This window comes from Colius striatus, chromosome 3 (assembly GCF_028858725.1).
Source record: "Colius striatus isolate bColStr4 chromosome 3, bColStr4.1.hap1, whole genome shotgun sequence".
Classification (NCBI taxonomy): Eukaryota; Metazoa; Chordata; class Aves; order Coliiformes; family Coliidae; genus Colius; species Colius striatus.
Window position 1 is genome coordinate 61,209,277 of NC_084761.1, and position 27,306 is coordinate 61,236,582.

General features: G+C 35.0%; 1 protein-coding gene across 5 annotated transcripts in view; it reads left to right on the forward strand.

The window, feature by feature from the left end:
• Positions 1-27,306, forward strand: part of WDR17 (WD repeat domain 17) — a 51,843-nt gene that overhangs the window by 21,097 nt on the left and 3,440 nt on the right. The window contains exons 6-27 of one of the 5 annotated variants that reach the window (XM_061992892.1): positions 707-829; positions 1,132-1,319; positions 2,534-2,702; positions 4,680-4,771; positions 7,139-7,221; positions 8,736-8,822; positions 9,483-9,647; positions 10,748-10,950; positions 11,090-11,239; positions 11,346-11,476; positions 13,260-13,385; positions 15,775-15,930; positions 16,238-16,302; positions 16,677-16,809; positions 18,305-18,393; positions 19,267-19,366; positions 20,511-20,650; positions 23,148-23,168; positions 24,138-24,249; positions 24,966-25,107; positions 25,195-25,297; positions 26,126-26,227. In XM_061992892.1, the coding sequence (XP_061848876.1) occupies positions 707-829; positions 1,132-1,319; positions 2,534-2,702; positions 4,680-4,771; positions 7,139-7,221; positions 8,736-8,822; positions 9,483-9,647; positions 10,748-10,950; positions 11,090-11,239; positions 11,346-11,476; positions 13,260-13,385; positions 15,775-15,930; positions 16,238-16,302; positions 16,677-16,809; positions 18,305-18,393; positions 19,267-19,366; positions 20,511-20,650; positions 23,148-23,168; positions 24,138-24,249; positions 24,966-25,107; positions 25,195-25,297; positions 26,126-26,227 (2,680 nt within the window). Of the gene's footprint in view, positions 1-706; positions 830-1,131; positions 1,320-2,533; positions 2,703-4,679; positions 4,772-7,138; positions 7,222-8,735; positions 8,823-9,482; positions 9,648-10,747; positions 10,951-11,089; positions 11,240-11,345; positions 11,477-13,259; positions 13,386-15,774; positions 15,931-16,237; positions 16,303-16,676; positions 16,810-18,304; positions 18,394-19,266; positions 19,367-20,510; positions 20,651-23,147; positions 23,169-24,116; positions 24,250-24,965; positions 25,108-25,194; positions 25,298-26,125; positions 26,228-27,306 lie in introns of all 5 variants that reach the window. The other 4 variants (XM_061992894.1, XM_061992895.1, XM_061992896.1 and 1 more) reach the window with 4 other exon arrangements.

Below are 27,306 nucleotides of genomic sequence, written 5' to 3' on the forward strand. Positions count from 1 at the left end.
TATTTTTTAACATTTCTACAAATAAAAGCATACATGCATTGTACAAAAAAAAAAAAAAAAAAAAAAAACACACCGAACAACTTATAGAAAAGAACAGAACACTGTATTTTGTAGTTTTCACCTACTTTGTATTTCTTGTGTACATAAACAAGTGACTTAAACTTTATTTTTATCCTAAGTAATATAGCAACAAATATGAGAGTTAGTTTGAAAACAAGAATAAAAATACATTGTACTAGTGGATGTCACTTCTTGATCCTCTACTTTTCTTTCTTTGTTTTTAAAAAGATTAGGAAAAAAAAAAGCACAAAAATCTACTTCCTGCCTATTTTCTACAACATGGACATTATTGCTGAAGTTAAACTAATGAATTAAGAAAAGTCAGACTCTGACAATATTTTATAATGAAGTTGAATTGATTACTGTTAATAAATACTGTTGTTAATAGTGATATTATCACAGAGATGACCTTGCCCACTTACAAAAGTCTTCGTAGGATTCCAAGTTTAATTCATCCTTTGGTTTTGCTTAAATCAATCACTGAATTGCATACCTCTGTGTACAGTAAAAAAAGAATAATAAATGTGTAAAAACGTATAATGACAAATATTATGATAGAACATTTCTATATGCCTATAAAAACTATTATATAATAACTATTATATCTAATTTAAAAATAAATTGATTTGTATTTTTTAAACCTCAGATTCTCAAGTTGGTGTGTTACGTATTTGGAATGTTTCACGTACAACACCTATAGATAATTTTAAATTGAAGAAAACTGGTTTCCATGGTTTGCATGTGCTAAGCTCTCCTCCAAAGAAAAAATGTAAGTGCAATATTGATGTTACTCATTGCAATGGTTGCAAGAAAACCTTTTTTGTGAATCTTGTTCCATTTAAGTCCATCTCTATAAGTTTGTCAGCTCCATGGTTCCCGCTGTTGCCACTAGACAGATGTGCAAAGGATCAAGTACTTTATAATGTTCCTTCTTTAGCAGGCCACACTTCATACATGAATTCCCCTATTTATTTTGTTTTAATCTAATTGGAATACAAGACGCTTTTTTGTTGCCTAAGTAACAATTATAAAGAGTAATCTTATTTATGTCTTTTGTTTTATTTTGTCAAGCACGTTCATCACAGTATCCTACTAAAAATCACTATATATCCTCAACAAGTGAGGCTGTGTCTCCTCCAGCTTTAACCCAAAATCAAGCATTTTCTCTTCCTCCTGGCCATGCTGTCTGTTGCTTCATGGATGGTGGAGTGGGGCTTTACGACATGGGAGCCAGAAAGTGGGATTTTCTTAGAGATTTGGTACGTTTCATCTCTGTCTTTGGAATGGGCATTTATTTGGTTTATACACTTTCTTCTAATAGCAAAAAATGAGAAGGAAGACTTCACACCACTGTAAAACACTTTATATCATTAGATTTTGAGTAAATAAAAGAACAGTTTTGAAGTTGAAAGTAAGTCTTCACTGCAAAAGACAGAATCCTCTTCAAGATATTTTTTTGTCAGTTTATTTTCATACTGAAATGGAGATTTAAGGGCTTGGTTTTGTCTGGGGTTTTTTTCACTGAAATTTTAAATTTATAGCTTTCTCAGAAATATTATTTGGAGAGTTTTTTAGAATCCAGACTAAAAGTTCTAGTCAAATCACAGAGAAAAAGATAAACAACTCAGATGTTGAGGTCACTCACTTTAAAAAGACAAAGACCCAAATATTAAATCTTCTTTGAAGCAGAAATTCAATACTGTGTTTATCAAGTATTAGGTGAGTCTTTTCTTCACATAGTTATTTTTTTCCTTTCCTCTTCCTCCCTTCTCTTTTTATGGGAAAAACTTGGATAATATTCAGCTCCAGTCCCATCCATGTTTGAGTAGAAGCTGCTATTTGGTGTTCTTTTTCCATTTTAATGGTTTTGGTCCTGTAAAGAAAGTGAGACTTTAAAAAGTTCTTACATATTATCAGTCTCTCATGTATGTGTCATGTTCTACAAATGTAGGTCTTACAAAACAAATGATTCACATGTGACATTTCTAATAAATTGAAGTTTAAACTGCAATAGAGGATAGAGCATATTTACAAACAGAAAATTCAATGAAATAGTACAAAACTTATAGAACATGACCAATATACAAAGCTGTATATTTTTTAGTCAGATACTTTAACTTAATGGGCAAAATTATTTCTATTTCTATTTTTTTTTTTTTTCATGGGTTTATGTTTTAGCAATTCAGTTCCAATGGAAAATGCTAACAACTCCCTGGCATAACATCACCCTGTTGTTTCGGGGCAGAATTTTTCTGCCTTAATAATGATGAGAATATGAAAAGGAAGATTATTATAGTCCAAGCTTTTTTATGCCTTTTAATTTTAACTGATGGGCCATAGCATACAGGTTTTTTGAAACTCATAATGGACCTGACAGATTATAATGTAATGTATTTTAGAATTTGATCTAGAGTTGGTCTTCTGAAAAAAATCAAATATAATAAAAATGGATTAAATATTTGTTTCATTTAAGGGACATGTTGAGACCATCTTTGATTGCAAATTCAAACCTGATAACCCTGATCTTCTTGCTACAGCTTCGTTTGATGGCACAATAAAAGTTTGGGACATAAATACTTTAACAGCAGTTTACACATCTCCTGGTAATGAGGGGATTATTTATTCCCTATCTTGGGCTCCAGGTAAGAATATTTTGCTTTAGGTATAAATGTTCTTTGAGTTAGAATTGTGTACCAGAATTTGTGTTATAAAAGTATTAGTTTTACATAGAAGGTTATCTTACAAGGTTTGAACATAACTGAACTATTGTCTGTGAAACCTGTAGAATTCAATGCTTCAAACCTTGATGAGGCTTAGCCTTATAAGGAATGATCTCATTATTTCATACAGTGTTAGAATGAAGGGAGGAAAATCTCCAGAACCTTTCCAGCAATGCATTATGCAGACAATGAAAAGGCTTTTTTTGCATGGGAAGGAATTAAAAGTCAGTTTTGTGCTGAAATAGTGGAACATATGTGTGTAGTTCTTTCTTTTCCTTCCTTGTGTAGGATTCTAATCACTGAAGAACTCTGCTTTTACTTTATTTGACTAGAGAATACCTTTTTTGGCAAAGCAACTACTTTTTCTTAGAGGAGTCACCAAAGTCAGTGGGAAATTTTCTTCTTAAACTGTTCTGCAATACACTTAGATGAACCTGGACATACATTTCTGATAGCTAATAATGTCAGTACTTGATAGGTAGTCTTTCTTGTTGTGTTTTAATTCTTTGGACAGCAAATGCAATTTTTTTAAAAAGTCTGAATAATTTTGCTCACTGTATTTCTCTTCTATGCTTTTAATCTCTACGAAATAACAGCTGACTGGAAAAAAAACTATTGTGAGGGGAAATTTAATGTAGTCTGTATATGTGAAATGAATTGGCACTTTTTTCATTTCAGAGAGTCCCTTGTTCCTCTTCACAGATTATTTATCTTGTTATATGGAAATTATGGCATTGTGAAATATGGTGTTCTCTTTTGTGTTGTTTTATTTTGAAATTTAAATTCAGTTTGTGGTAGCATTTCATTGAGAGAATATTTTATTCACTGGTGAAGGGGAGATGTATTTTTCAAGTCTTGTATTCTGATTATTTTAAAGGAAAAAATTTAAGCTAATTGGAAGCATGTGCTTTAACTTCAGTTCCTTCCCATTCCAAAAGTTCCTGTCCATCCCAGAGAGAACTTTTCCTGCTTCTTTCATGTACCTTACTCTAGAGAATTCCTCTCCACCTTGCATTTTATTCCTAATGTATAATCCAATGCATGACATCATTTGTGATCTCAGAAGATCTTTGAACATAGGACTTAGTCTTTTTTTTCCTTTTTTTTCCCCTCTATCCTTCTACCTGAATCCTTTCCAGCTGCTAAATGTACCTTTCTAGATTCCTGCTTAGATTACCTTTTCCACCTCTGAAATGTGGTATAAAATAATAGTAAGACTTTTATATAGCTATATATGTAGCTATTTAAGGAAAGTATAGCTGTATTGGGACAGAGGATCATTGTAGTGAGAGGAATTTGGTGGCTTTTGGATTAGGCCTGAATTAAAGTTTACAGGTTCTTACTATGAAGTCTTGTGTGCAGATTTTCCACTCTTTAAAGTGTGTTTACAAATTCAAGTACATTCTTGATGAGCTTCAATGCTGCAGTGGTGCAAGGTTAAGCAAACAAAGGGCTGTTGCGTGTTCTGTGGCATTCTTCCTGATTTGTCTTTTTTTTTTGTAAGTAACTTTAAAAGAAAATGCTCTAGTTGCTACAAGTTTAAGCTTGAAACCTTGAGATATCTCTTTCAATTTGAGTCATATTCATCGTGTACATTATTTTCCTGTCAACTGCAAGACTTTCAGCCGGCATTCATAATTCTTTTTACAACAATACAACTTTTCTTTTGTCCTTTCTTCCAAATAGGATTGTACAAAAACAAGTCAGACTTTTGTTGAAATTGGTATTTTTGACTTAGTATCAAATGCTGCCCTTAAACTATGTAAAACTCTTGTTTATGTGTCATTTATGTCTTCTGTTTATATTACATTTCTTGAATTCAAATTGGAAACACATTAGTCAAACAATATGGTGATGTTAAAATTTATTGTGATATTTCATGAATATCTTTCTCTAAAGGAGATCTGAACTGCATAGCAGGTGCAACATCCAGAAATGGTGCCTTCATCTGGGATGTAACAAAAGGCAAAATGATAACCAGATTCAGTGAGGTAAGATGAGATTACTTCTTTTTTTGTGTATATGAAATGCAAGTTAGTCATTCCCTGTAATGTCAATAAATAAAAATGGGCCAAATTTTTTTAAAATTGCTGTAATATGAAAAATCTATAGAAAGGATTATGTGGGTGCCAGTTTATATCTAAAGCAGAAGTATTTTTACTTCCTCACACTGGGTTTTTGACATGAGAGTGTTGAAATTATGGGATGGTCTCTGTCATCTTAAAGTCAGTCCCATAGTGATACACAGCAAAAGCATAGCTTGACTCTTAAATGTGTGAATGTATATAGATTTTAAACTGGGTATAAAAATATAAAATAATGTTCTATATTTTGAAACATAAGGTCCAGAAGAAAAAATTCACTTTCTAAAGCATAGATCAATAAAGTGCCACTTTGCAGCACAGAAGACAATACCAAAAATCTGTGCAGGCATTTACAAATCCTGAGACATAATGTTAAAAGTAGCATGTTATTGGCAGAAGGAGCTATGTAATACCATGATGTAGGATTCTGTACTATTTTGTGTATTCTTATATATAACTGTAATCTTCAGATTATACAAACATAATTAATTGTGGCATCTGCATAAGAGGCCAAAGAGAGGAGAAAGTAGGAGCAGGCAGGAAACAACTATATGTATATTCATTTAAGAGTTTGGAATCCTCAGCTCAAGAGTGACAGAGAACTTCTGGAGAGCGTCCAGTGCAGGGCCACCAAGATTATCGGGGACTGGAACATCTTTCAAATGAGGAAAGACTGCGGGAACTGGGGCTGTTCAGGCTAGAAAAGAGGAGACTGAGGAGAGATCTTATTAACATTTACAAATATCTAAATGGTGGGTGTCAGGAGGTTGGGACATCCCTTTTTTCTATAGTAGCTAGCAACAGGACAAGGGGTAATGGGATAAAGCTGGAACGGAAAAAGTTCCACTTACATACAAGACAAAGCTATTTCACTGTGAAGATGACAGAACAGTGTAACAGGCTGCCCAGAGGGGTTGTGGAGTCTCCTTTCTTGGAGGTCTTCAAGACCTCCCTGGACATGTTCCTACGCAACTTGATCTAGGTGAACCTGCTTCTGCAGGGGGGTTGGACTAGATGATCTCTAAAGGTCTCTTCCAACTCCTACCATTCTATGATTCTGTGAGTCTAAGTTCTAAGACTCAGATGATTTGTACCTGTTGTACTAAACATCTTTTCTCAAAAGAGGTCCTACATAAATTTTCCTGTACCACAATTGTTTATGCCACTAACTTCATTATTCCAATAAGTAGCTAACCTTTATTCAACCTTCAGGTTTTTGTAGTTATGGGTTACTCATTCTTCAACTTGACCCAGTTTTATCTCTCAGATCCTGGAGAGTATGGAATGTTTACTGTCTCTCCTCAGTCTCAGTTTTTTGGCTTTGGATTCTCAAATGAGGTTCAACAAGGCCAAGTGCCAGGTCCTGCACTTGGGCCACAACAACCCCATGCAACGCTACAGGCTTGGGGCAGAGTTGCTGGAAAGCTGCCCAGTGGAAAAAGACCTGAGGGTGTTAATTGACAGACAGATGAACCTAAGCCAGCAGTGTGCCCAGGTGGCCAAGAAAGCCAATGGCATTGTGGCTTGTATCAGAAAATAGCATGATCATCAGAGCCAAGGAAGTGATTGTCCCTCTGTACTCAGTGCTGGTGAGGCCACACCTGGAATACTGTGTTGAGTTCTGGGCCCTTCAGTTACAAGGACATTGTGGTGCTGGAGTGTGTCCAGGTCCAGAGATGGGCAACAAAGCTGGTGAAGGGTCTGGAGAACAAGTCTTCTGAGGAGTGGCTGAGGGAGCTGGGGATGTTTAGCCTAGAGAAGAGGAGGCTGAGGAGAGACATAATCATGTTCTATAACTCCCTGAAATGGGACTGTAGTGAGGTGGGGGTTTGGTCTCTTCTCCCAAGTAATGAATGATAAGACATGAGTAAATGGGCTCAAGTTGCTCCAGGGGAGGTTTAGACTGGACATTAGGAAGAACTTCTTCACTGAGAAGATTGTTAAACACTGGAACAGTGGTCTGCCCAGGGAGACACTATCCCTGGAGATATTTAAAAGACACAGATGAGGTGCTGAGGGATGTAGTTTAACGGTGGTTTGGTAGTGTAAGGTTAGTGTTTGGACTTGGTATTAAAGGTCTCTTCGAACCAGAATGATTCTATGATCATATGAAATAAGCCAGCTATATTGGGGACTCATTACAGTATGGTTTTGTACAGTATACTTTACTGAAAAGGGCCGAAGCCCATAGGAGAAAATAAAAAGGATGAGTCAATAGATGAGAGACAAAGGGTGGATTATTTCTTATTGATAGGTATTTTGCATTTTTTGAAGCATGGAAAGAATGGAATCTTCTGCATTGCCTGGAGTCATAAAGATTCCAAAAGAATAGCAACCTGCAGCAGTGATGGATTTTGGTGAGTGTTACTGGAAGAAATTAAAACAATGCTAAATGCACTACTCAGTTCTCTAAACTTTGACAGTACTATTAGTTACTAATTTTAAAACTTTTCTTACTGGACAAGACTGAAATTATATTAATCACCTGTACTTTGTAGGATGCGTTTTTCATGATTTTAGGAGAAAATTAAGTAATGTCTAAGACACTCTGACAGTGAAACTGAATATTGATCTTTATTTAGCCAAGAAGATTATTCTAGGTTTCTTGTCTGTAGATATGGAAGACACTTTTCAAAAGCAATCCCACTTGTCTTCTTTTTTTATTTTTTTTTTAATTTGTTATTTCAAGGACTAGAAATCACTGATTTAGAACAAGGGAACTATGCAATCGTGGATTCTTAGTAAAAACTTGCAAATGCAAGAATAATTTTGCACAATTTTGTTATGTTTCAGTACATTTTTGAGTCTTTACTCATTCTTTTCCTTTGTTACCCATGTTATCTCAGATCAAACGTAATGAGCATGAATTTCAGAAAACAGTTGTTCAACTTTTTTTTTTTTTAATTAAATCCCTAAAGATCTATTTATACCTTAAAGCCATAGCTACTACTTAGATTTCAGGTTATGAGCATCCTTTCATGGAAAGAAACACCACAGTGGGCATCTTTACAGCCGCTCTGGAGAAACATGATTTGCACTGGTTTTGACTAGAGTTAATTTTTGTGTTCATAGCTGCCACAGTTTTGGGTTTACAAGCAGTGCTGGCACAGGTCATGACCTTTTCTGCTTCTCACTTTGCCATGCCAGAGAGTGAGCTGGGTGTGCACAAGAAGCTGCAAGGGAGCACGGCCAGGACAGCTAAACTGAACTAGCCAAAGGGCTATTGCTGATGTTATGCCCAGTATATAAACTGGGGGTAGTTGGCAGGGAAGGGCAGATCGCTGCTTGGTCATCAGTCACCGGGTGGTGAGCAATTGCCTTGTTCAGTGCTTGGCGCATTTTGCAGGTTTCATTTTTTTCTGTGTGTTTTGTTTCTCTCAGTTGTACTCCTTTTCACCTAAAAAAAAAATATTATTAGTGGTGATGGTGTTATTGATGTTATATTAATGTAACATAGACCATATTATTATTATATTAATAATAATAGTTTTATTCTTGGTTTCATGTTCTTATCTCAACCTAGGAGTTTTATTTCCCTTTTTCCCCCTGATTCTTCTCCCCATCCCACTGTGAGATATATAGTTGGGAAATACATCGTTAAGCTATTATAGGCTATATTATATAGTATTTTATATATAGCCTATATTATTTTTATGTATTTGTATGTAGGCTATACCATATAGAATAACAATATTATACAGTATAGTAATATAGCCTTGTAGCTGAAGGGCTATAGGAATATAGATTTCTCGTATTCTTTCCGTATACTACTTTTGCTAACTGGCTTATTTGCACATAATCAAATTTCACTTTTGGATAGTCTACTCAGAATACTTTTTTCCTCATAACATTACATTGTAATTGGTTTCAGTATTATTCGAACCATTGATGGCAGGATTCTTCACAAGTACAAACATCCAGCTGCAGTATTTGGCTGTGATTGGAGTCAAAACAACAAGTAGGTAAAATTTAACCCAAAGAATTGATAATATTTACTACTTAAATTGTTTACCAAGTAACACAAACTTGTTTAAATTAGTTTGTTCGGTTTGTTCCATAGTAGGATATATATGTAGCAGCTCTGTGTCCCCAGTAGTATGTTTCACTGTTCAGCATGAATTTAGTTAACTTTCAAAAGATGATCTTTTCATACTGATGACAGAAAAAAAATTTATCTGGATGACTATATAATGGAGACATAATCCCAAGACATTCAATAGCAGGAAAGAGGGATGTTGGATTGGTTTCCTTTTAATGACTCCTAAACCAAAAATATGGCAGGCAACTAATACACTGTGTTATATGTTAATTTTAATCTCTAACAACATGGCAACTTTTTGTCAAAAAACAATTATACAGTAATTCAAACTATTAATAGTAGTATATTGGATACTTGGTCAAACTGTAATGTGAATACTCTTCCCTCTTGGAACTAATGGATCTTTATTAGGCTTCTTCTGATTTAGTATATTTAATTGGGGTATTAATGATTACGTCATAAAGAGACAAAGGAGATGCAAAAATATCCTATTTTTGAAGTTTGGTTTTTAACTAAAAGAAAACAGAAAAACTTTTGATGATCACTTTGACTGACTATTTTACTATTTTTATTCTGCAGAGATATGATAGCTACTGGTTGTGAGGATAAAAATGTTCGGGTTTACTATTTGGCAACTAGCTCTGATCAGCCACTGAAAGTTTTTACAGGGCATACTGCAAAAGTGTTTCATGTACGGTGGTCTCCTCTGAGAGAAGGAATCCTCTGCAGTGGCTCTGATGATGGGTCTGTATTTCTGAACTGTAACCAAACTTAAAAACTCAAGTAGGACTACTAGAGAAACTTCAGTTGTACTGGTGCTGGCATCTTTGAAAACTCTACGAATAATAAAATAGTCTAAATCTCTGCCTCGTTCAAATTGAGGCTGTAGCTTTGCTCTTAGCTTAATACAGTGTTTAGAGAGAGAATGTTGGAGAGGCAACCTTGATGTTATGCGAGCAGTAGCCAAATCACTATAGGCATGGGGCATCAACCAACTCTCTAGGAATGTGTATGGACATTCATTCATACACTGGACAGCTCTCTTGTCCAGTGTATGACCACCCTCCCCATAAAGAAATGCTTCCTAATGCCCAGTCTAAACCTCCCTCAGCACAGATTCAAACCACTCTCATGTATCCTATCACTGAATCCCGAGGAGATTCGGCACCTCTCTATCCATTTCCCATCCTCAGAAAGCTGTAGAGAGCAATGAAGTCACCCCTCAGTCTCCTCAAACTAGACAAGCCCAAAGTCCTTAGCTGATCTTCATAGCTGTTCTTCTCGTCCCACCAAAAGGATGACCAGAGGATGCTAGAACCTTACTAAAATCCAGAAAAGTGTCCACTGCTTTCCCTTCATCCACTAGGAGGGTGACCTTATCATAGATGGATATCAAATTAGTTAAACAGGATTTTTGCTTTGTGAACCCATGTTGGCTGTGCCTGATGATTGCATTATTCATTAAATGCCTCTCAATAATACCCAGTATGATCTTCATAATTTTTCCAGGAACTGAAGTTAGAATAACAGGTCTGTAGTTTGCTGGGTCTGTTAGAGGGTTGTTAAAGCCATAGGAAAAATAAATCTTGAAGTTTTGCTTTGTTTTTCTTTGATTCCCCACTGTTCCCACCCTACAATTCCTTACAGACAAATTTGTCATGCATGCAGGGATATGGGCAATTTTCTCTCACTGACATATAAGATAATCTTGCATATGATGTTTCAAAAGATCAAGCAATGGATAGAATAGCTTCTTAGTCTGGTGAACTGTCTTGGGTGAGTTTTTTTTCAGGAGGTGCTTTGATAGATACAGGTCTTGTTTGTTTTTTTTCCTCTTGTTTCAGTACTGTTAGAATATGGGATTATACACAGGATGCTTGTATAAATGTTCTTAGTGGACACACAGCTCCAGTACGGGGACTGATGTGGAATCATGAAATTCCTTACCTTCTAATATCCGGTAGTTGGGACTATACCATTCGAGTCTGGGACACAAGAGATGGAACATGTTTGGACACAGTTTATGATCACGGTGCAGATGTATATGGTAATATTTTAAAATTCTGGTTTATTTCTATATTGAAATGTATTTTTAAGTGTTTTAAAAATTAGGAAATAATTTAATCAAACTCATTATTAAATAAGCATAATTATTTGACCACATTTTTAAATGTCCTCTCTGCTAGGGTTAACATGTCATCCTAGTCGTCCATTTACTATGGCATCTTGCTCTCGTGACTCCACTGTGAGGCTCTGGTCATTGACATCTCTTATAAACCCTCTACAAATAAGTATCTTAGTAGATAGATGTTGGGATGAGATCATCGGAAATACAGGTAAGTAAATTGTACATACAGTTTTTTAGTCTTCTATGTGTTACTATACTGCTTTTTTCTTCTTGTTTTTTCTTAATTTTCATGTGTAAATCTTTGCATGTGTTAGATCGTGCTGTGGAATCTGGTGCTCCTCCTTTGCTGTGTGGTAAAGTTTCCAGGGGTATTAAACAAGAAGTGGAAAAATGGACAGGAAATCCCCACGGAAAAAAACTAAGGTGGTTTTCAGAATGTTTTTCAGTAAGTATTCTGCACATTTAATATTGTCAGTATGCATGACTTTCTCATCTGAAGTCAACCCCCCAAACTGAAATTTCCTTCTTCTCTACCATTTTTTCCCTCTCTTTCTTAAAGGGAGCTCAGAAAATATGCAGAAGTCAATTTTGTCTATTAACAGTTCTGCACGTAGAAATATCTGTGACTGAATTGTTTGTGAACACCAATTTTTCACAAAGTTAAATAGGTGGGATAATTCAATTTTTCATAGGAAAAGTTTGATCTGGCAAGATTTTTTTTATTGAAAAAAATGAAGATGTGTTTTATCAAACTACTTTGGAGTTTTTAATTTTAATCCATCAAAGAGACACTCTCACTACAGATAAGGTCTGAACTGCTCAAGTATCTGTGCCAAAACTTCTGTATTACCTTCTAGGAGCTGTAGATCTGCATGACCCATGCCTCAATGTCCATCTATTGCCTTTGCTCCATTGCACAGTAATATTTCCTAGAAATTACTACAATTTCTTTGTGCAATCAAATTAAATTTATAAACTACTGTGTCCCTGTAACTACTGTGTCCCTGTGAGTGCTAACCTGCATAGGATCAGAACTTGAGATAGAACAAGAGCAAAAATTACCTGAACTACAGCTTGTGTCAATTGCTGTTTTAATTGAAGTCAATACACTGATGTACAAAGACACCTAGTTCATCTAAAATATTTGTTTTGATTTCTGGTGAAACTGAACTGTCTGACTTAAAAATGATGAAACAATCTTCCTCGGTTACAAATCTTTACATTTCCTATTTCATTACAATTGTATTTTTATGGAATTCCTTGTTTTACAGAGTTTATAAATGGCCCATGTTGATTTGACAGTAAAACTATTGTAAGAATGTTTGATTTTTTTTCAACAACAAAACTTTTTTGGATCAACTGTGTTCAGTGCTTTTTGAGTCCAGAAAATGAAGTGTTGTGCTTAAACTATGGGAGGTCAAGTAAGAGCTTTAAGGGATTTAAAAACGATGAATAGTCGCTTTTAGTTTGGGTTTTTTTGGCGGGTTGGGTTTTTTCTTGGTTTGTTGCTTCTTACCAGCTCCAAAATAATTGGACTTCTAAACTTGTAATTCAATTATGCTTAGTAAAGCTCTTTCACGCCAAAGGTTTAATGATTTCTTTTTCTTTGAAGCTTTTAATTACTCAGTCTCTTCTGGACCTCATTCAATGTTAGACTATTGTCCTAGTTCTGCAGAAGAACTGATTGAAATCTTAGACCAATAAAAATGCTTTTTTTTTTTTTTTTAAATGAGCTTAATGGCAAGATTTTGTCTGTATACAGTTACACCATATGTGTCTGTTTTTAAGATTTTATGTTAAGATAGCAAACCAGATTGTGGCAGTTGTCTTTCACCTGGCCCATGCTTTTGATTTACAGATAATGGTAAAAAAGTAGTGGGGCAGCTTCTGCATCCCAGTAGCTGAATGTTGTTTTATGCCAGCAATAGCCACTAAGTAGCTTGCATTTCTTTGGGAGCAAAAGGAAAAGCTCTAATTAGGTGAGCCCTCAACTATGTCCACATGTGACGGAATACTTAGGTTCATGGATCTTGCTGTATCATCATAGCCTTCAAGACTAAAGTTGTTGTAGTGCCTTGAACTAATCCATGTCTTCATAGTAAAGCTTCTATAATTGAAATGGTCTGAAATGATATTTCTTGGAATTGACTGACAAATGTTTTTGCCAGTTCACCTTTTGCTCTTGAATGTTACTGTAATACACCTCTTTTCTTCCCTAACAATTCTAGCCTCCAGGAGGCAGCAAAAATTTATGGGATTTAGTTGCTGTAATAAAAGGACAGGATGACAGTTTGCTTCCACAAAACTACTGCAAAGGAATTATGCATATGAAGCATCTTGTTAGATTTAGAGCGGTAAGTAAAGCGTAAATGTATGTGAAAGTGGTTGTTAATCCATGTATATTTCACTCTTTAGAAATAACATTTGATGCTTTACAGAAGGGTCGCAATTTCTTTTGTCCAAAGCTATTTGTGCAACATCAGTCCTACCATCAGTTAGAACGATAGCACCTAGCTAAGTCTTCATTACTTTACACGTACTTGGTGTTGAAGTGCTAGGTTAGTTTTTTACTAGAAAAGCAGTTTTCAAAATAGGAAAAGAAAATGCAAGCATCACTACAGCTTGACCTATGAAATGAGTTTGTCTTCCCTATTATATTTACCATACTTCCATATTCACTGAAGTAAAATTATTTTTTTGATAATCATAGAATCACATGATGATAGGGATGGAAGGGACCTTTAGAGGTCATCTAGTCCAAACCCCTGCAGAAGCAGGTTCACCTAGATCAAGTTGCGTAGGAACATGTCCAGGGAGGTCTTGAAGACCTCCAAGAAAGGAGACTCCACAACCCCTCTGGGCAGCCTGTTACACTGTTCTGTCATCTTCACAGTGAAATAGCTTTGTCTTGTATGTAAGTGGAACTTTTTCCGTTCCAGCTTTATCCCATTACCCCTTGTCCTGTTACTAGCTATAATAGAAAAAAGGGTTGTCCTAACCTCCTGACACCCACCCTTTAGATATTTATAAATGTTAATAAGATCTCAATCTCAATGATGTTCAGATCCAAGGACAGAGGAATTCATGTCTGAAAATGGAGGAGCAGAAATATGCTCTGTAGCTGTCTGGAAGTAGTGGGAAAAAACAAGAATCTGTCATTAATACAGATATGCAACTGAAGAGTGGCTCAGATATGAATGTAAAATTCAAGGAGTGGGCCACAAATTTATTAATAGCTGCGTATGTGAATATACAACCAGACATCAACTTGTGCAGAATATGCACTTCTTCTGAATACTAAACAATCCCATGCTCATGTGGGATAATGAGTCATAAACTCATAATATTTGTGTTGGAAGTAAAGGAAAGATGTCTGTTGGTATGGATCAGGAAATGCATAACTCCCTGCCTACCACCCCCAGGGCTAAATACCTGCCAAGTATCACCTGATTTTCTTCTGGAGGCTTTTGAGAAATCCCAGACTTTTTGAGTGTCCCACATACCTTGACTCACACAGTACAAGCAGTGCAATCATGTTTATCACTGCAACATGATTTCATATGTTTAGAACTCAGTGGCCTACAGTAACTACAGAAACTGTTGATCATTCTGTTCATCTGGATTAAGTGTTCACATTAATTAAAAGCATTTTGTCCCCTTTTTGTTGCCTCTGAATGTTAATTGAGAGCTTTAAGATAAAGCAGGGGCAGGGTGATGCTGGCTGCTTGCAAATGGCTGCTAATACTATTTTTTCCTTAGGAAACTGAATAATGGCATTGCAGCAGCCAGATGTTTCAAGATGATGTAGGGACCTGGAGCAAGTGTATACTTCTGCTTCTAGCAAACAGAAAGGATACATTGGAGATTTCATCATGAAATGATAAAAATGATAGAGGTTCAGAGTAAAGAAGTAACATTTTTAGAAAAAAAATAGTCTTTGCCTTTCACAGCAGCTGCCATTTGTCTACATTGTAGTTTGCTTTGGTGAAAATTCTTCAAAGTTTGTTCTTCATCCTCAATAGTATTGTCAAGCCATGATTAGTCAAACACTGTCTTGTGCTCACATGTATTGATGAGAGTTAAACTGAGAATTCTTGAAATGTGAAGTTCCTTCTGCTATTTTTTTTCATGTTAAACCTGATCCCATTGCAGCTTGTTTCTCAGACTCTGCCAGATGGGGAATTTTTTTTTTCATCTAATATAAAATTTGCAGTGATTAGGAATATAAATGTTTGGGTCTTTTGGTTAATGGAGTATAACAGATCAAGACACGAGTCTACTGCCTTTATTGTCTATTTGGACATCATTATTATGGTAATAAGTACAAGTTTTGTCTCTGGTTTATGTTCACAAACATTTTTTTTAAATTTCAAAAATATCAAGATTTTTACAATGGACACCTAAGTGAATTACTGTTACATGTGAGAAAATGCTGAGAAAAAAAGAGTTTCTATATAAGAGTTTAAAGGAAGATAAGAGAGAAAAATATATGTGTGCAACAAAACATTAACACAGTTACTTTAACAATATAAATAGTTCTCTGTAACCTTATTGTAGGTTCTTCTGATTATTCACTTTAATATTGTAATATCTTCATAGCCTTTTCTTATAAGCACTTTTTCTTAAATTATAGCCTTTATATTCTGTTGTAATATTTGACTGTATTCCATTCTTAAGGAAACTTGTTTTCATCATAGAAAACTGTACTTTTCTTTTTTTTAACCCTTCTTTTTCTCCCCTCAGTCCAGGGCACAAGAACTGACAACAGTAAAAATGTCCAAGTTTGGAGGTGGTATTGGTGCTCCAAGCAAAGAGGAGAGGCTTAAAGAAGCTGCAGAAATACATTTAAGATTAGGACAAATTCAGCGATATTGTGAACTAATGGTAGAACTTGGAGAGGTAAAATATCATAATGTTATTGAAGAACTTTTATATAAAAGCTTCATATATGAAATATAAAATATTAAGGTTTCTGAAAACCATCTACCCTAGCAAAGATGGGATAGCAAGGAGATGGGTCATAAGTCCAGAAAAGAGTAATCGTGCTCAATTTATATTATTTTTAGCATATGCAGTCTAATGAATGAATCATTCCTTATTTAACTTCTTGCCAAATTTATTTTTAATGGAAGAAGCATGAAAATAGTAAAAAAACACAGCTCTTTCTCAAAATGATCAGGTTAAATGTGTTTCTGTTTTCTTCTAGTGGGACAAAGCTCTCTCAGTTGCACCTGGCGTATCAATGAAATATTGGAGGAAGCTAATGCAAAGGTGTGGTAGTAAAACATGATGCTGAATTGTAGATTCTCTCCATAAAAGAGCATGAACAAGTAGAACAGATGGATCAGTGGTACTTGGCTTTTCAAGTGAGGTTACTTTTTGTTCACTAAGCTTTGGGATTGGATTGTCAGGGTTTTCAACAATGATTTTGTGTACAGGAATCAAGTTATAGGGTTGAGAATAAATTACAGGTTTAATTGGACACTCTTCAAGGCAGTGTCCATAGTTTGCAGGTCTTGTGAGATGTGGAAAGGCAGATGGGTTTCAGTAAACTTTTTGAGGCTTCATCAAACACGTAGAGATTTGTTTAATGATCAATTATATATGTAGCTCTTTCTTGTTTGTTTATTCATTTGTTTAATTAGGAGAGCTGATCAGTTAATTCAGGAAGAAAATGATGATGTCATCCCATACTGTATAGCTATCGGAGATGTGAAGAAACTAGTTTCTTTTTTTACTTCAAGAGGCCAGCTTAAAGAAGCTCTGCTTGTTGTGCAGGTATTACATATAACAGTGTGGGAGTTGTATTTAGCTATTAATTTCTAACTCTGAAGATGATATGCATATTTAAGGCTATGTCTGTTCACTTTTGTAAAATGGCTAAATAATGATACCCTGCTCTTTACTTTCACGTTCTTTTGGCCAGTTTTTACACAGGAAATCATAACAAGGTGTCTCATGCTTACACATTTTAAGTCTGATTCTTCTAAATCGCAGTCAAATGCCCATAATGAAAACTGATTTTGGATGAAGTAGAAAATTAGCCTAATTTTCAGCAGTCAGTATTGCCCTTGACACCTAAGACACAGGAATTATCTTCTGTGATAATAACTGAGGTCTCGGTTATACTAGTTCCCATTGAACCTTTGAGTGAAACTGTTCAGTTGCAGTAGTTATCAGTACAGGAAATCAAACTTTTAAATTAATGTGAAAAATAGTACAAGAAATTACAAAAAGTAGGTATGTCCCTTCTGCTTCTCACAAATCTTTTGAGACTGATACTTTGTTTCACTCTTTCTCACCATTTCTTTATTCTTTTTAATTCCTGCACACTCGATAAATCTTGACAGTTTATTTAACAATCTATGTTCTGGTATATTCTCTCATGCCTACATGTCCTTGAGCGTTTAATTCTCTCAGAGATAAGAACTTTAATAATGCATGTGAATTTGTCCTTTAGAAATTGTCTATCTATATGTTGTTGTTCTCATAGTAGAGGAATAGTGCACAGAATGGAACTTTAACATATGCTTAAATTCAATAAATGATAATGTTTGAAGATTAAAGCATCTTAAAGTTTTAGAAAGATCTTCATTTTTCTTGTAAGAGAGATATTGCAGGGGTTACAGTTGGAATTTTACAAATTCCAACTGTAACCCCTGCAATATCTCTCTTACAAGAAAAAAGGTATAATTGGATAATATTAAGCAATAAAATAACAGGACTTTTTTCCCCTTTTAACTGAGCCCAGAGTTTTAATATTGTTATCCCAGCTACACCTTAAAGCACAGGAAAGACTTTCCTTTTAAATCACACTTATCTCTCCTCATTTAATGTTAGAAATGTTTTATTACCAAACATGAAAAAAGTTCAGCTTATGCCACTGAACAAACCTTTGTAAATTTGCTGGCATGAGAGGTATCTATGGGGTTCATCCCTCATTCTTGGCCACTTGCTCCTAGGAGTTTAAAAATTAAGGTTGTATCCCTCAATGTCCATTTTAAGCATATTCAAATGCTGGAAAAAATCTGTACAAATTCGTAGATAGGAAGAGGTCTCTTGATTCTGTAGAGTTTCCTTGTATGTCTGGCTAAAACGAAACGAAACTTTAGCTATGAGCAGGTTCATTGGTTTAAACATTACCTTTGTTGTAATTGCGCTTCAGAAGGACTTTTATAGATATCAGATTTTTGTTGTTACTAAAAAATAATATTTCTTAATCATTTGGGTTAGTGCATTAATCCTTTTTTTTATTATTATTATTCACTATTAGGCAGCTTGTGAGGGAAACATACAAAAGCCACCAGTCTCCACAAGTGTGTCTTCAAATTCTGGTGGAAACAATACAGATGATTATAATGAGTAAGTTGTTCCAGATTATATCTTAAGCCTCATTTTGGTGGAGAATGTAAAGTCATTATGGGAGATAAATCTCAGTGGTTCAATTTTACATCAGCAATGTAGAATTTTACAACAAAATATTACATCTTCTAGTACTTATTTGATTGAGTTACTAACTGATGCCACGCTGAGTATTCTTTCATTGTGCTACCTTCTAGCACCAAATATATTTTTCATATATATCTGTGTTTGTGTTATTGTAGATATCCTTTTCATTTGCTTGATCTTCAAGGTACACTCCTATGCCCTTAAATATGTTCAAATGTGTATCTTATTAACTTAGAACTTTTGTTAAGCAGAGTAAGATTTAGCACCAACAGGTATCTGTTTTATGCATTTTCTCCTCCTGAAGCTTCACTGTTGATCATCAATGGAGTTTCTGACAATCTACACTAATGGCCATGTTTTCATTTTGTGTGCCCATAAGAGAAACCATGCATCACTCCCTGTTTGGAAAGCTGCTTAAAAACCTAAGTCACATTATCAAGTTTTGCATGTAGCAACAAAAGGTTCTTGAAGGCTGTGCAGTTTTGAACAATTAGAGATATTTATGCAGAGTTCACGGGTACCAAATGAATATCCAAATATTTGCTCTTTCTTTTGTCAATCTGAAGAGATCTTTCCATACTGATGCAGATTTTGAGAAACTGATCCACTTGAATATGCACCAACTTGAGCAGTGGGTGAAGCTCAAACAGCATTTTGAAAGCTAGTGGTATCATTATCTGTAAGTCAAATAAAGCATATGTGGTGTGATGACTTGTATATAGACTAAGAGCCAAAGAACTTCAGCCTTTTAAGTGTCCTTGCAGAAATCATGTTTTGTTCTTGCAGGCTCCTGCAGAAGGTTACCAAAGAACTGGCAGAATGGTATTTCCAGGATGGCCATGCAGTACTTGCAGCATGTTGCCATCTGGCTGTTGAAAATATAGAGGTAATTTTATTTAACTATGGGAAGGCTAACACTGAGTTCCTTTTGACATCTCTACATGTTAACTGTTTTTTAAAATATATGTACAACATTCTAAAATGTATTACTTACACCTGATATTTGCTCTGTATATATTTATATAGAAAGCTTGATGCTTACAATATTGAAGTCAGTAGCAAAACTCCCCGGATTCTATTAAAGTCAAGATTTATCTCATGCACAGAAAGTTCTATGTCATGATTTAATTGTATTTTCATACATAGTATCTTGTTATATCAGAAAATAAGAGGTACTTGAGTACCTTACATACAATGCAAAAGTATTACTGTTTATAGTGGCTCAAAAGACCTATTCAGTACGGGACCTTCATTTTGCTACAAAAGATACAACCTCTACCTTGAAGAATTTGCAATTTAAATGCTGAAGTAGATAGGAAAGAAGCCCAACCCCTTGGCATGAAAACAGAGCTAACATTTAAGAAACATTTTGTTAGACTTTCTTTTTGCTTGTAACTTTACATATTGATTCTTTTCTTCATTCTCTCAGGATTTTGATGTTGCTGACCCAACATGTTCTTCCTTGTCTATGAGTAAAATTCCCCCCAAATGAGTAAAATTCCATCTTAATGAGCTGTTCAAAGAGAAAGAAGTAATCAGTTAATGCCTGTATTTCAAAGTAGACATTTTTTCAAGTTGTTGCAAAATCTCTTACTGTTTAATGTTCTGCTATGCCTGTCAGCAACTCTAGTTGCCCAGAGAGGGTAAGAACAAGAGAGTCCTTCCTGGGGTTTTTTTTGGGTGTTTGAATCTCTTTTCATCAAAAGAAGGGGGAAATATGTACTCTGAAAGCTAGTGTCCTTACTTAGAATGAATTGCTAACATGCTTTTAATGTATGTGTAATTTATTTGGTCGAATAAAGGAAGATTCTGCTAAAGGAAATTATTTTGGTTATTTAAAAACTGAATAACATGTGGTGCGGAATTTTTGATTCATTCAAGGAACCAAATTATATATAAAATTGCTTTAATTAATGCATATTTTGTCCTTCTGTAAAAAGCAGTCTCATAAATGAATGTCATATGCTCAACATGGTGAATCCCCAAAAATGCTTATGTCCCTTAATGATATAATTTTTTCATTGAGCAAGCTTGCGATGGCAAACCTGATTCGTGGAAATGAACTGGAGTTGGCAATCAGTGTGGGTACTGTCTTAGGAGAAAGTGCAGCACAAGCAACACATTATGCGCTAGAATTACTAGCAAGAAAATGTATGACAGTAACAGCATGGTAAGAATTTCTTAATCCAAAGAAGGTTTCTTAATATTTTTTCCCCCTGACAAACTGATAAAGGTGTTTCATTCTGAAACTTCTGTAGACACCAGACCACAGGCTAGGTAGAATAAGAATTGCTGCTTGAATAAGAATTGCCATATTAGATTGTTGAGACACAGGGCATTCACCCATTCTGCTTTAACCTCAAAATACATTATGTATGCATTGCACATGAGAGTATGAAACCTGCTGAAAAAATACTTGGGCAATAGGTAGTATCTTAATTCCTAGTCTGTGTTGGGTATAAACAACTACTTCAAACAAAATAAGGCTAGAATTGAATTACAAAGTCAAAAGGAACAGAAATTTAAGTAGGATCTGTGAAGTGATTTTAAGTACTTACTTGAAAGATATAAAACCCTAGGAGACTGAGGAATTATTTTATACTGGTATTGGGAATACAAGATAGCTGACAAGATTTAAGGGTGAAACAAGGCAACTATTTAATTCTGCAAGAGTAAGTAATTTCTCTGTTGCATATAGGGGAAATTTTCTCTCAGCTAATTTTTTTTTCTTCCTAGTAGTGTTCTTACTTTGAAGGATACAGTTTTGGCCTGGTTTTTGTCTACCAAAGAAAAGCAGAAAATAATCCTAATATCAATTTTGGAGCTGTACAGGTCTGTTAGAATTAACATTTAATAGAAAATGTGTGTTTAAACAGATTGCAGTTAGTTTTCTGCTACAGATTGTATTTGCTTAAGGGTCTAGAGGCAGCTGGAGAGAACCAGTGCAGCTCTTCTTTACTGAGCATTTAGCCTGATATACACAATAAAGCATTTTAGGAAAATATTGTTATTAATAGTATGTTGTTCACAATTATTTATGAATTGTCTAGTATTAATTAAGAATTAATTAATTTCATTGAAGATTAAGAAAAGGATTACTTGCTGCTTTAGTTTTGCAATGATTAGCATGTCTGCATTACACCGGTTCTAACAGGGTTGTTTTGCCAACTCCATCGGCAGTTTTTAAAGTCTCTGAATAGCTGATACTCCCTGCCTTCATTGTTAAGAGTGATTTTTATGTAGCCCCTCATAGGAAGCACTTGATATAAAGCTAAGAAAAAACAGTGCATACATTTTCCAGTTCCGTAACAAAGGCTTTTTCTGATATCAGTGCTGTAACAAGTAGTTACAATAGTATGGCATTTACAAGTATGTACATAAGTTTTTTGCAAATGTATGGCATGTGTACACTGAGGTCTACATGTGTATACATAATAAACTTTTAATTGTTGTACTGCATATTGCCCAAGTATACATCTGGATTTGTGAGTGAGTTTCATACTGAAAATCTATTACAGGTACATCCTAAAATCCCAGATTCTTATTTGCATCTCTTACAGAATGTTTTTGTTTTGTGGAGCAAAAGACCAGAGAGTCCTGAATCTCTTAATATTTTGTAATAAAGAGATAATAGCAAAATGTAATATCCCTTGATCTACTACAAGTAGAAGATCATGTATGGCGAAGCTGGAATTCAAGGTCCTCTGATATTTCAAGGGTTTCCTTTTTGTTTTTATGGGTTGTTATGCTTAGAGATAAGCATCAATTGGAATGGTGTCATTGTAGAGACATGCTAAGTGGTAGACACCTCAAGGAATACTGAAAGGACCTTGATGGGTTAGTAATTAAAGTAGATATTGGTGGAGTGGCTTTTGGCTATTGATTGATTGTGGTTTTGAATTTTTAATTGATTTTTTTAATTTGGGTTTATTTTTTTTAATAAGAAGTGCTCTAAAATTAAAAAATGCAAATAAAACAGCCAAAATTAAACATTCATGCTTTTCCCCATCTTGATAAATCTACAGCCTTGGGAAAATGTGTGAGTCTTTAAGAACACTATTTTCATTTTATTTGTATTTAGCACCTAAAAGCTACAGTATTCAGAAGACTAGTGGTATTTTACTTGAGAAACTGAATACTGCATATGCAGACTCAGCCACAAGATTTTGTTCTTTGCATGGCAGTGTTTTCACTTAGATTCTTAAAAAAACATTCAAGGTATCACAATTTGTAGGCCATTATATGAGGAGATCTTTGGAATTTTTTTTAAATAAATATTTTATTTCATTTTTTGGATGAGCAGTTTCTAATTACTTTAAAAAACGTGTACATTGCCAATGAAGATTAGTACATGGCAGTAACTGATCTTGAAAAGAAGTTTAAGAACATGTGAAATACACTATATTCTGGATGAGCCTTTTTGGATCATGGAAAAGTGGCTATTGCATTTTCATGGTCATAGCATAACAGATTTTCTGAAGACCTTTGGCTTCTTGAGGTGGTCAAAAGGCATAGAAAAGGTATTCTTTTATTGGTAAACAAAGTCAGTTAACTTGACCCTTAGGTTTGCTATTCTAGTTTACTTATTTTCTATTAGAATTTTTCTCTGTGAAGTAAGAATACAAACCAACATTTTGTTCATTACTGTTTCAATGTCTTCCTTTTAGCTTTCCGTCACTTGGATACAGGTATTTTGCTTGATTATAGAGAGAGAGATTTGAAAAGCATGTCATTTTACTAATGCTAAAACTAAGTTTAAACTAGGTTTTCTGATTTTTTAATTATGATAAATACTCAAAAGTAGGATGGGAAGCAGTTGCAAATATTGAACAATAGCTTAAGTAAACATTTTTAAGCCAAGGACAGCATTCTAAAAATCCTGGGGAATTTAGCAGGACTTCTTCCCTTACACACAGTGTCACAGGGGCAAGTTATTCTTGTGGGTCACCAAAGAAATTATGTCAACATGAATAGAAGAGTCACAGAACAACCATAATAATGAGTTATTAAAAGTTCAATAGAATAATTGTTTCAAAATAATGTATTAATATTTATATGTGTTCTGTCCAACTGCTTTTGTTGAGGAAGGGGTAACAAATGGTAAAGAGTTAGGAATATTTCAGAAATATCAGTTTGTTAAAACACAATCTTCTTCTCAGAAGGATGAAAACAGGTATTACATTCTTGTCTTGTATAATCTCTCTTTTGTAATGTCATAGAAGTACTAGCCATTCTGGATGACTGAGAGATACTTTATACTGATGTCATGTTGCTTAGGAGCCTGGAAATTTGAGGATGGTTTCATGACACAGGTCCATGTTAATATCTTCCCGTCTTTCAAAGTGGTTAGGCCCTACTCTCGCTTCCCATCCCTGCTTACATAGTTCTCACTTTGAGGTGGTTCTGATGCTTGAGGATTGCATAGCTGTTTCATTCAACCAAATGAAGAAAATTAATATGTTTTCCAAAAAAAGAAAAAAAGATTAATAGATTAAGCCTCACTTATTGCACCAAAATGGTCTTAGAGACTGAAGTTGCTTCTGCTCTTCTCTGGAAATGGTATTTTTTTCAGTAGACTCTTCATTATGAAAGGAATGTAAAAGAGAAAACATTACAAACCAGCAAGAGTAACTGCATGTCATCTTTTGTTTGTGCAGGGATTTAGCAGCTGATCTTCTTATGATGATTCCTGATAATAAACTGCAGTTAGTAAAACTGTGTGCTTTTTATCCTGGATGCGTAGCAGAAATAAATGACCTGCATGAAAAGGTACAATGAAAAAGAACTTACCTGAATGCTAACAAGAGTTTTATTTGTTTACTAATTTCGGAAAATTTAAGGCTAAATATATCGGTAGAATGGAATTGTCAGTAACAGTCTTATGTTACATATCCTTTTTTGCTCTTTTCTTCTTTGTTGACTTTATTTTCAAGGAAGAAAATAAATTATCTTAATTTCTTAATTCTACCCTTGTGTGTAGTGTTTTTGTGACATGGGTTACTTCCTGAAGTAGCTTATGATCTTCAGAATTACCTTATCAGTATGATTTATAACCTTCTCATCACTGAAGTGCAGCAAAATCAAGTCTTGACGTATCAGTTTACTGTACTTTCCTGAATTGGTTTACATATTATGCCTGTAACCTCCTTAAATCCCCCCTTTCCTCATCAGCAACAGAAGGGCTTGCTCCACTAACTCCCGTCATGTTCAACTCAGACTGCACATCTATTAAGCAGTAGTAAAAAGTTCATAGAAGTATTAGTGATTGAAACTGATGCTGCTTAAATTAAAGTTACAGAACCTTCCCCTCTTGTGTTGTTCTCTGGTCTAGACAGCTTGCTTTATGTATATTATTTGCAGGTATATCCTTCTTTTGGAGATTCTGATCTTATTGTTATATGCAAACTTGTATATATTTCTTGGTATCTCAGAGAATTGTTTGAAAGTTACAATAATTCTTTGGCAAAAAAAATTTTGTTTTCCAGTGTAATCTTCCTGATGTAGAAGAATGCATGCAATTGGCAGAGACAATTCAGGCAGATGGGGATATATTTGAAACTGTAAAGTACTACCTGTTAAGCACAGAACCTGAAAAGGCTCTCCCTATTGGCATTCAGTATGTGAAAGGTGAGTACTTGGATGAAAAAAACCTTTTAAAGCATGTCATTTGTACAGCTTGCCTCTTGAGATATTTTTATTTCTATTTTTCAACAGAACAACTTTGTGGCTCAGATTGGACTCTAGATTCAGTCTGCCCATATCTTGATCTTCTAAGTTACATACGCACTGAACAATTGGTGTTGCATAAATGTAGTAAGTGAGTATATTTTCCTTACTTATAAAGGTGAAAATTTAATTAAAAGAAACTTTTGGAATCAAAAAATATAGAGGCACACTATTTTTTTGTTTGTTTGTTTATCAGGGGTACAAAAAAATGCAACAAACAGGCTTGTTCCCAATCCAGAGAACATAATGTGGAATTTTCCTAAATTTTCAAGTTTTAGCAAGAAGAAGAAAAGATATTTAAGCTTCTGATTTCTCTGTGGGACATTTACAATGGCTGAATCAATGTTGGGTCTTATTCAAAGAATCTTACTTTGATCACCTGTGGTTCAATTTTCTGAAGAGCAGTGGTACCACAAATAACATGGGGTTTTATGTCAAAGCATTAAAGAAATTTGAGCTGTCACTCTTAGAATTAACTCTAAAACAGTTGGACAGCCGTGGTTGACCTTTATGACAGGTGGTGGCAACTGGGCTTGAGTGCCTGTACAGGTGTAAGTGTGAAGAACTGAAAGGAGCCAAAAGCTAAACTCTGATCTGTGGCCTATGAGGAAACTTGGTGAAACTGAAGTCTGCACTAATATGTGGGGCAATTTTATTTACATTTTGAGGTTTATCATATTAAAAGATCAGAGTGGCATGTTTTTGGAACTTTACATGGTTGTGCTTAATAACTATGCTATTTAAAACTTAATGATTGAGACATAAAGTTGTGTCACAGAGATTGCATAATCAGCAAACATATTCTCTACAGAAGATGGATGGATTAATTAGGTTTTAATGGTATAATTTGAATATTAAATTGTTTAATGTTTCTGCAAATAGTTATTATTCTTCATGATTAATAGTTGTCTATTTATAGGTTTCGGAATGAGTTGCTGATTTTGTGTGGTTACATTGGTGCTTTACTTGCTATCAGAAGACAGTACAATAGCATTGTACCTGCACTTTATGAGTATACAAGGTAAATGTTACATTTTCAATAACACTGATAAATCTCAGTCTTTATTATGATGTGTGCCATACATTGTCCCCTACTCCCCAAAAAATATTTTAAAAAAATCTGAGTTCCCAATTCTGTTATAAATGTATTCCCATGCCTGCTTGTAGAACCCTCTTTACTTTATTTATGCATTATGCATGTAGAAGTTTCTGAGGTAATGTGACAAGTTGTGAATCCAGGATTTCAGTCAAACTCTTAGTTCTGCAAGAAAAACAATTTTTAGAAGTAGATGAGTATTCAGCATTACCTCCATGCACAATTATAGGTTGACAGTAACAGTTCTAATTTTGTATCTCTATGTGTAGGCCATTTTCAAGACTTGCTCAGTAGCAAGGAAAAAATGTGAACTTAAGAGTATAGGACTTGGCTCTAGCTTGATTCCCACCACAAAACCTGGCTTGGCCTTCTGTTACTCAGTGAGCTAATATTCCCAGGCATTAATACACTCAAATTAGCCCACTTATCTGACCTCACCTGGTCTTGCCTACTTGGCCCAGCTCAGTCACAACCAGTCACCTAACTTAACCTGATTAGGCCCACTCAGCTAGGCATAACTGAACCAGCTCAGCCTCACACAATCCGACTTGGCCCAGCTGGCATGACCAGACTTGGTTTGACTTGACCCAGCTGACTTTACCTGATCAGATTTGGCTTAAACCAGCCCAGTCTGGCTCGGCCCTCTGCAAACTGACCACCTTGATTTCAGTTACAGTACTTGACCTGACACCACTTGCCCTACTTGGACTTGAACTGACCAACATGGACTTGAAAGGAGAAAGATTAAGATCAAAAATCTTTATCTTGTAAATAAAATAAGTTTACATACAAGACTTCAGCATTCCTCCGTCAGAGTATAGCTACAGTTGTTTAGTCTTCCTGCCTGGTTTAGAAATGGTACTGTCCAGCTGACTAATTTCCACTTCTGCCTCACAATTTGGGACTGTCAAATCCTTTTGGTTTTGCCATCTGACTTGCTGGGTAGCAAGACCAGCTCCAAGGTGTCACATAGTGCAAACTGTGTTGACGTTATTCTAGCTGTT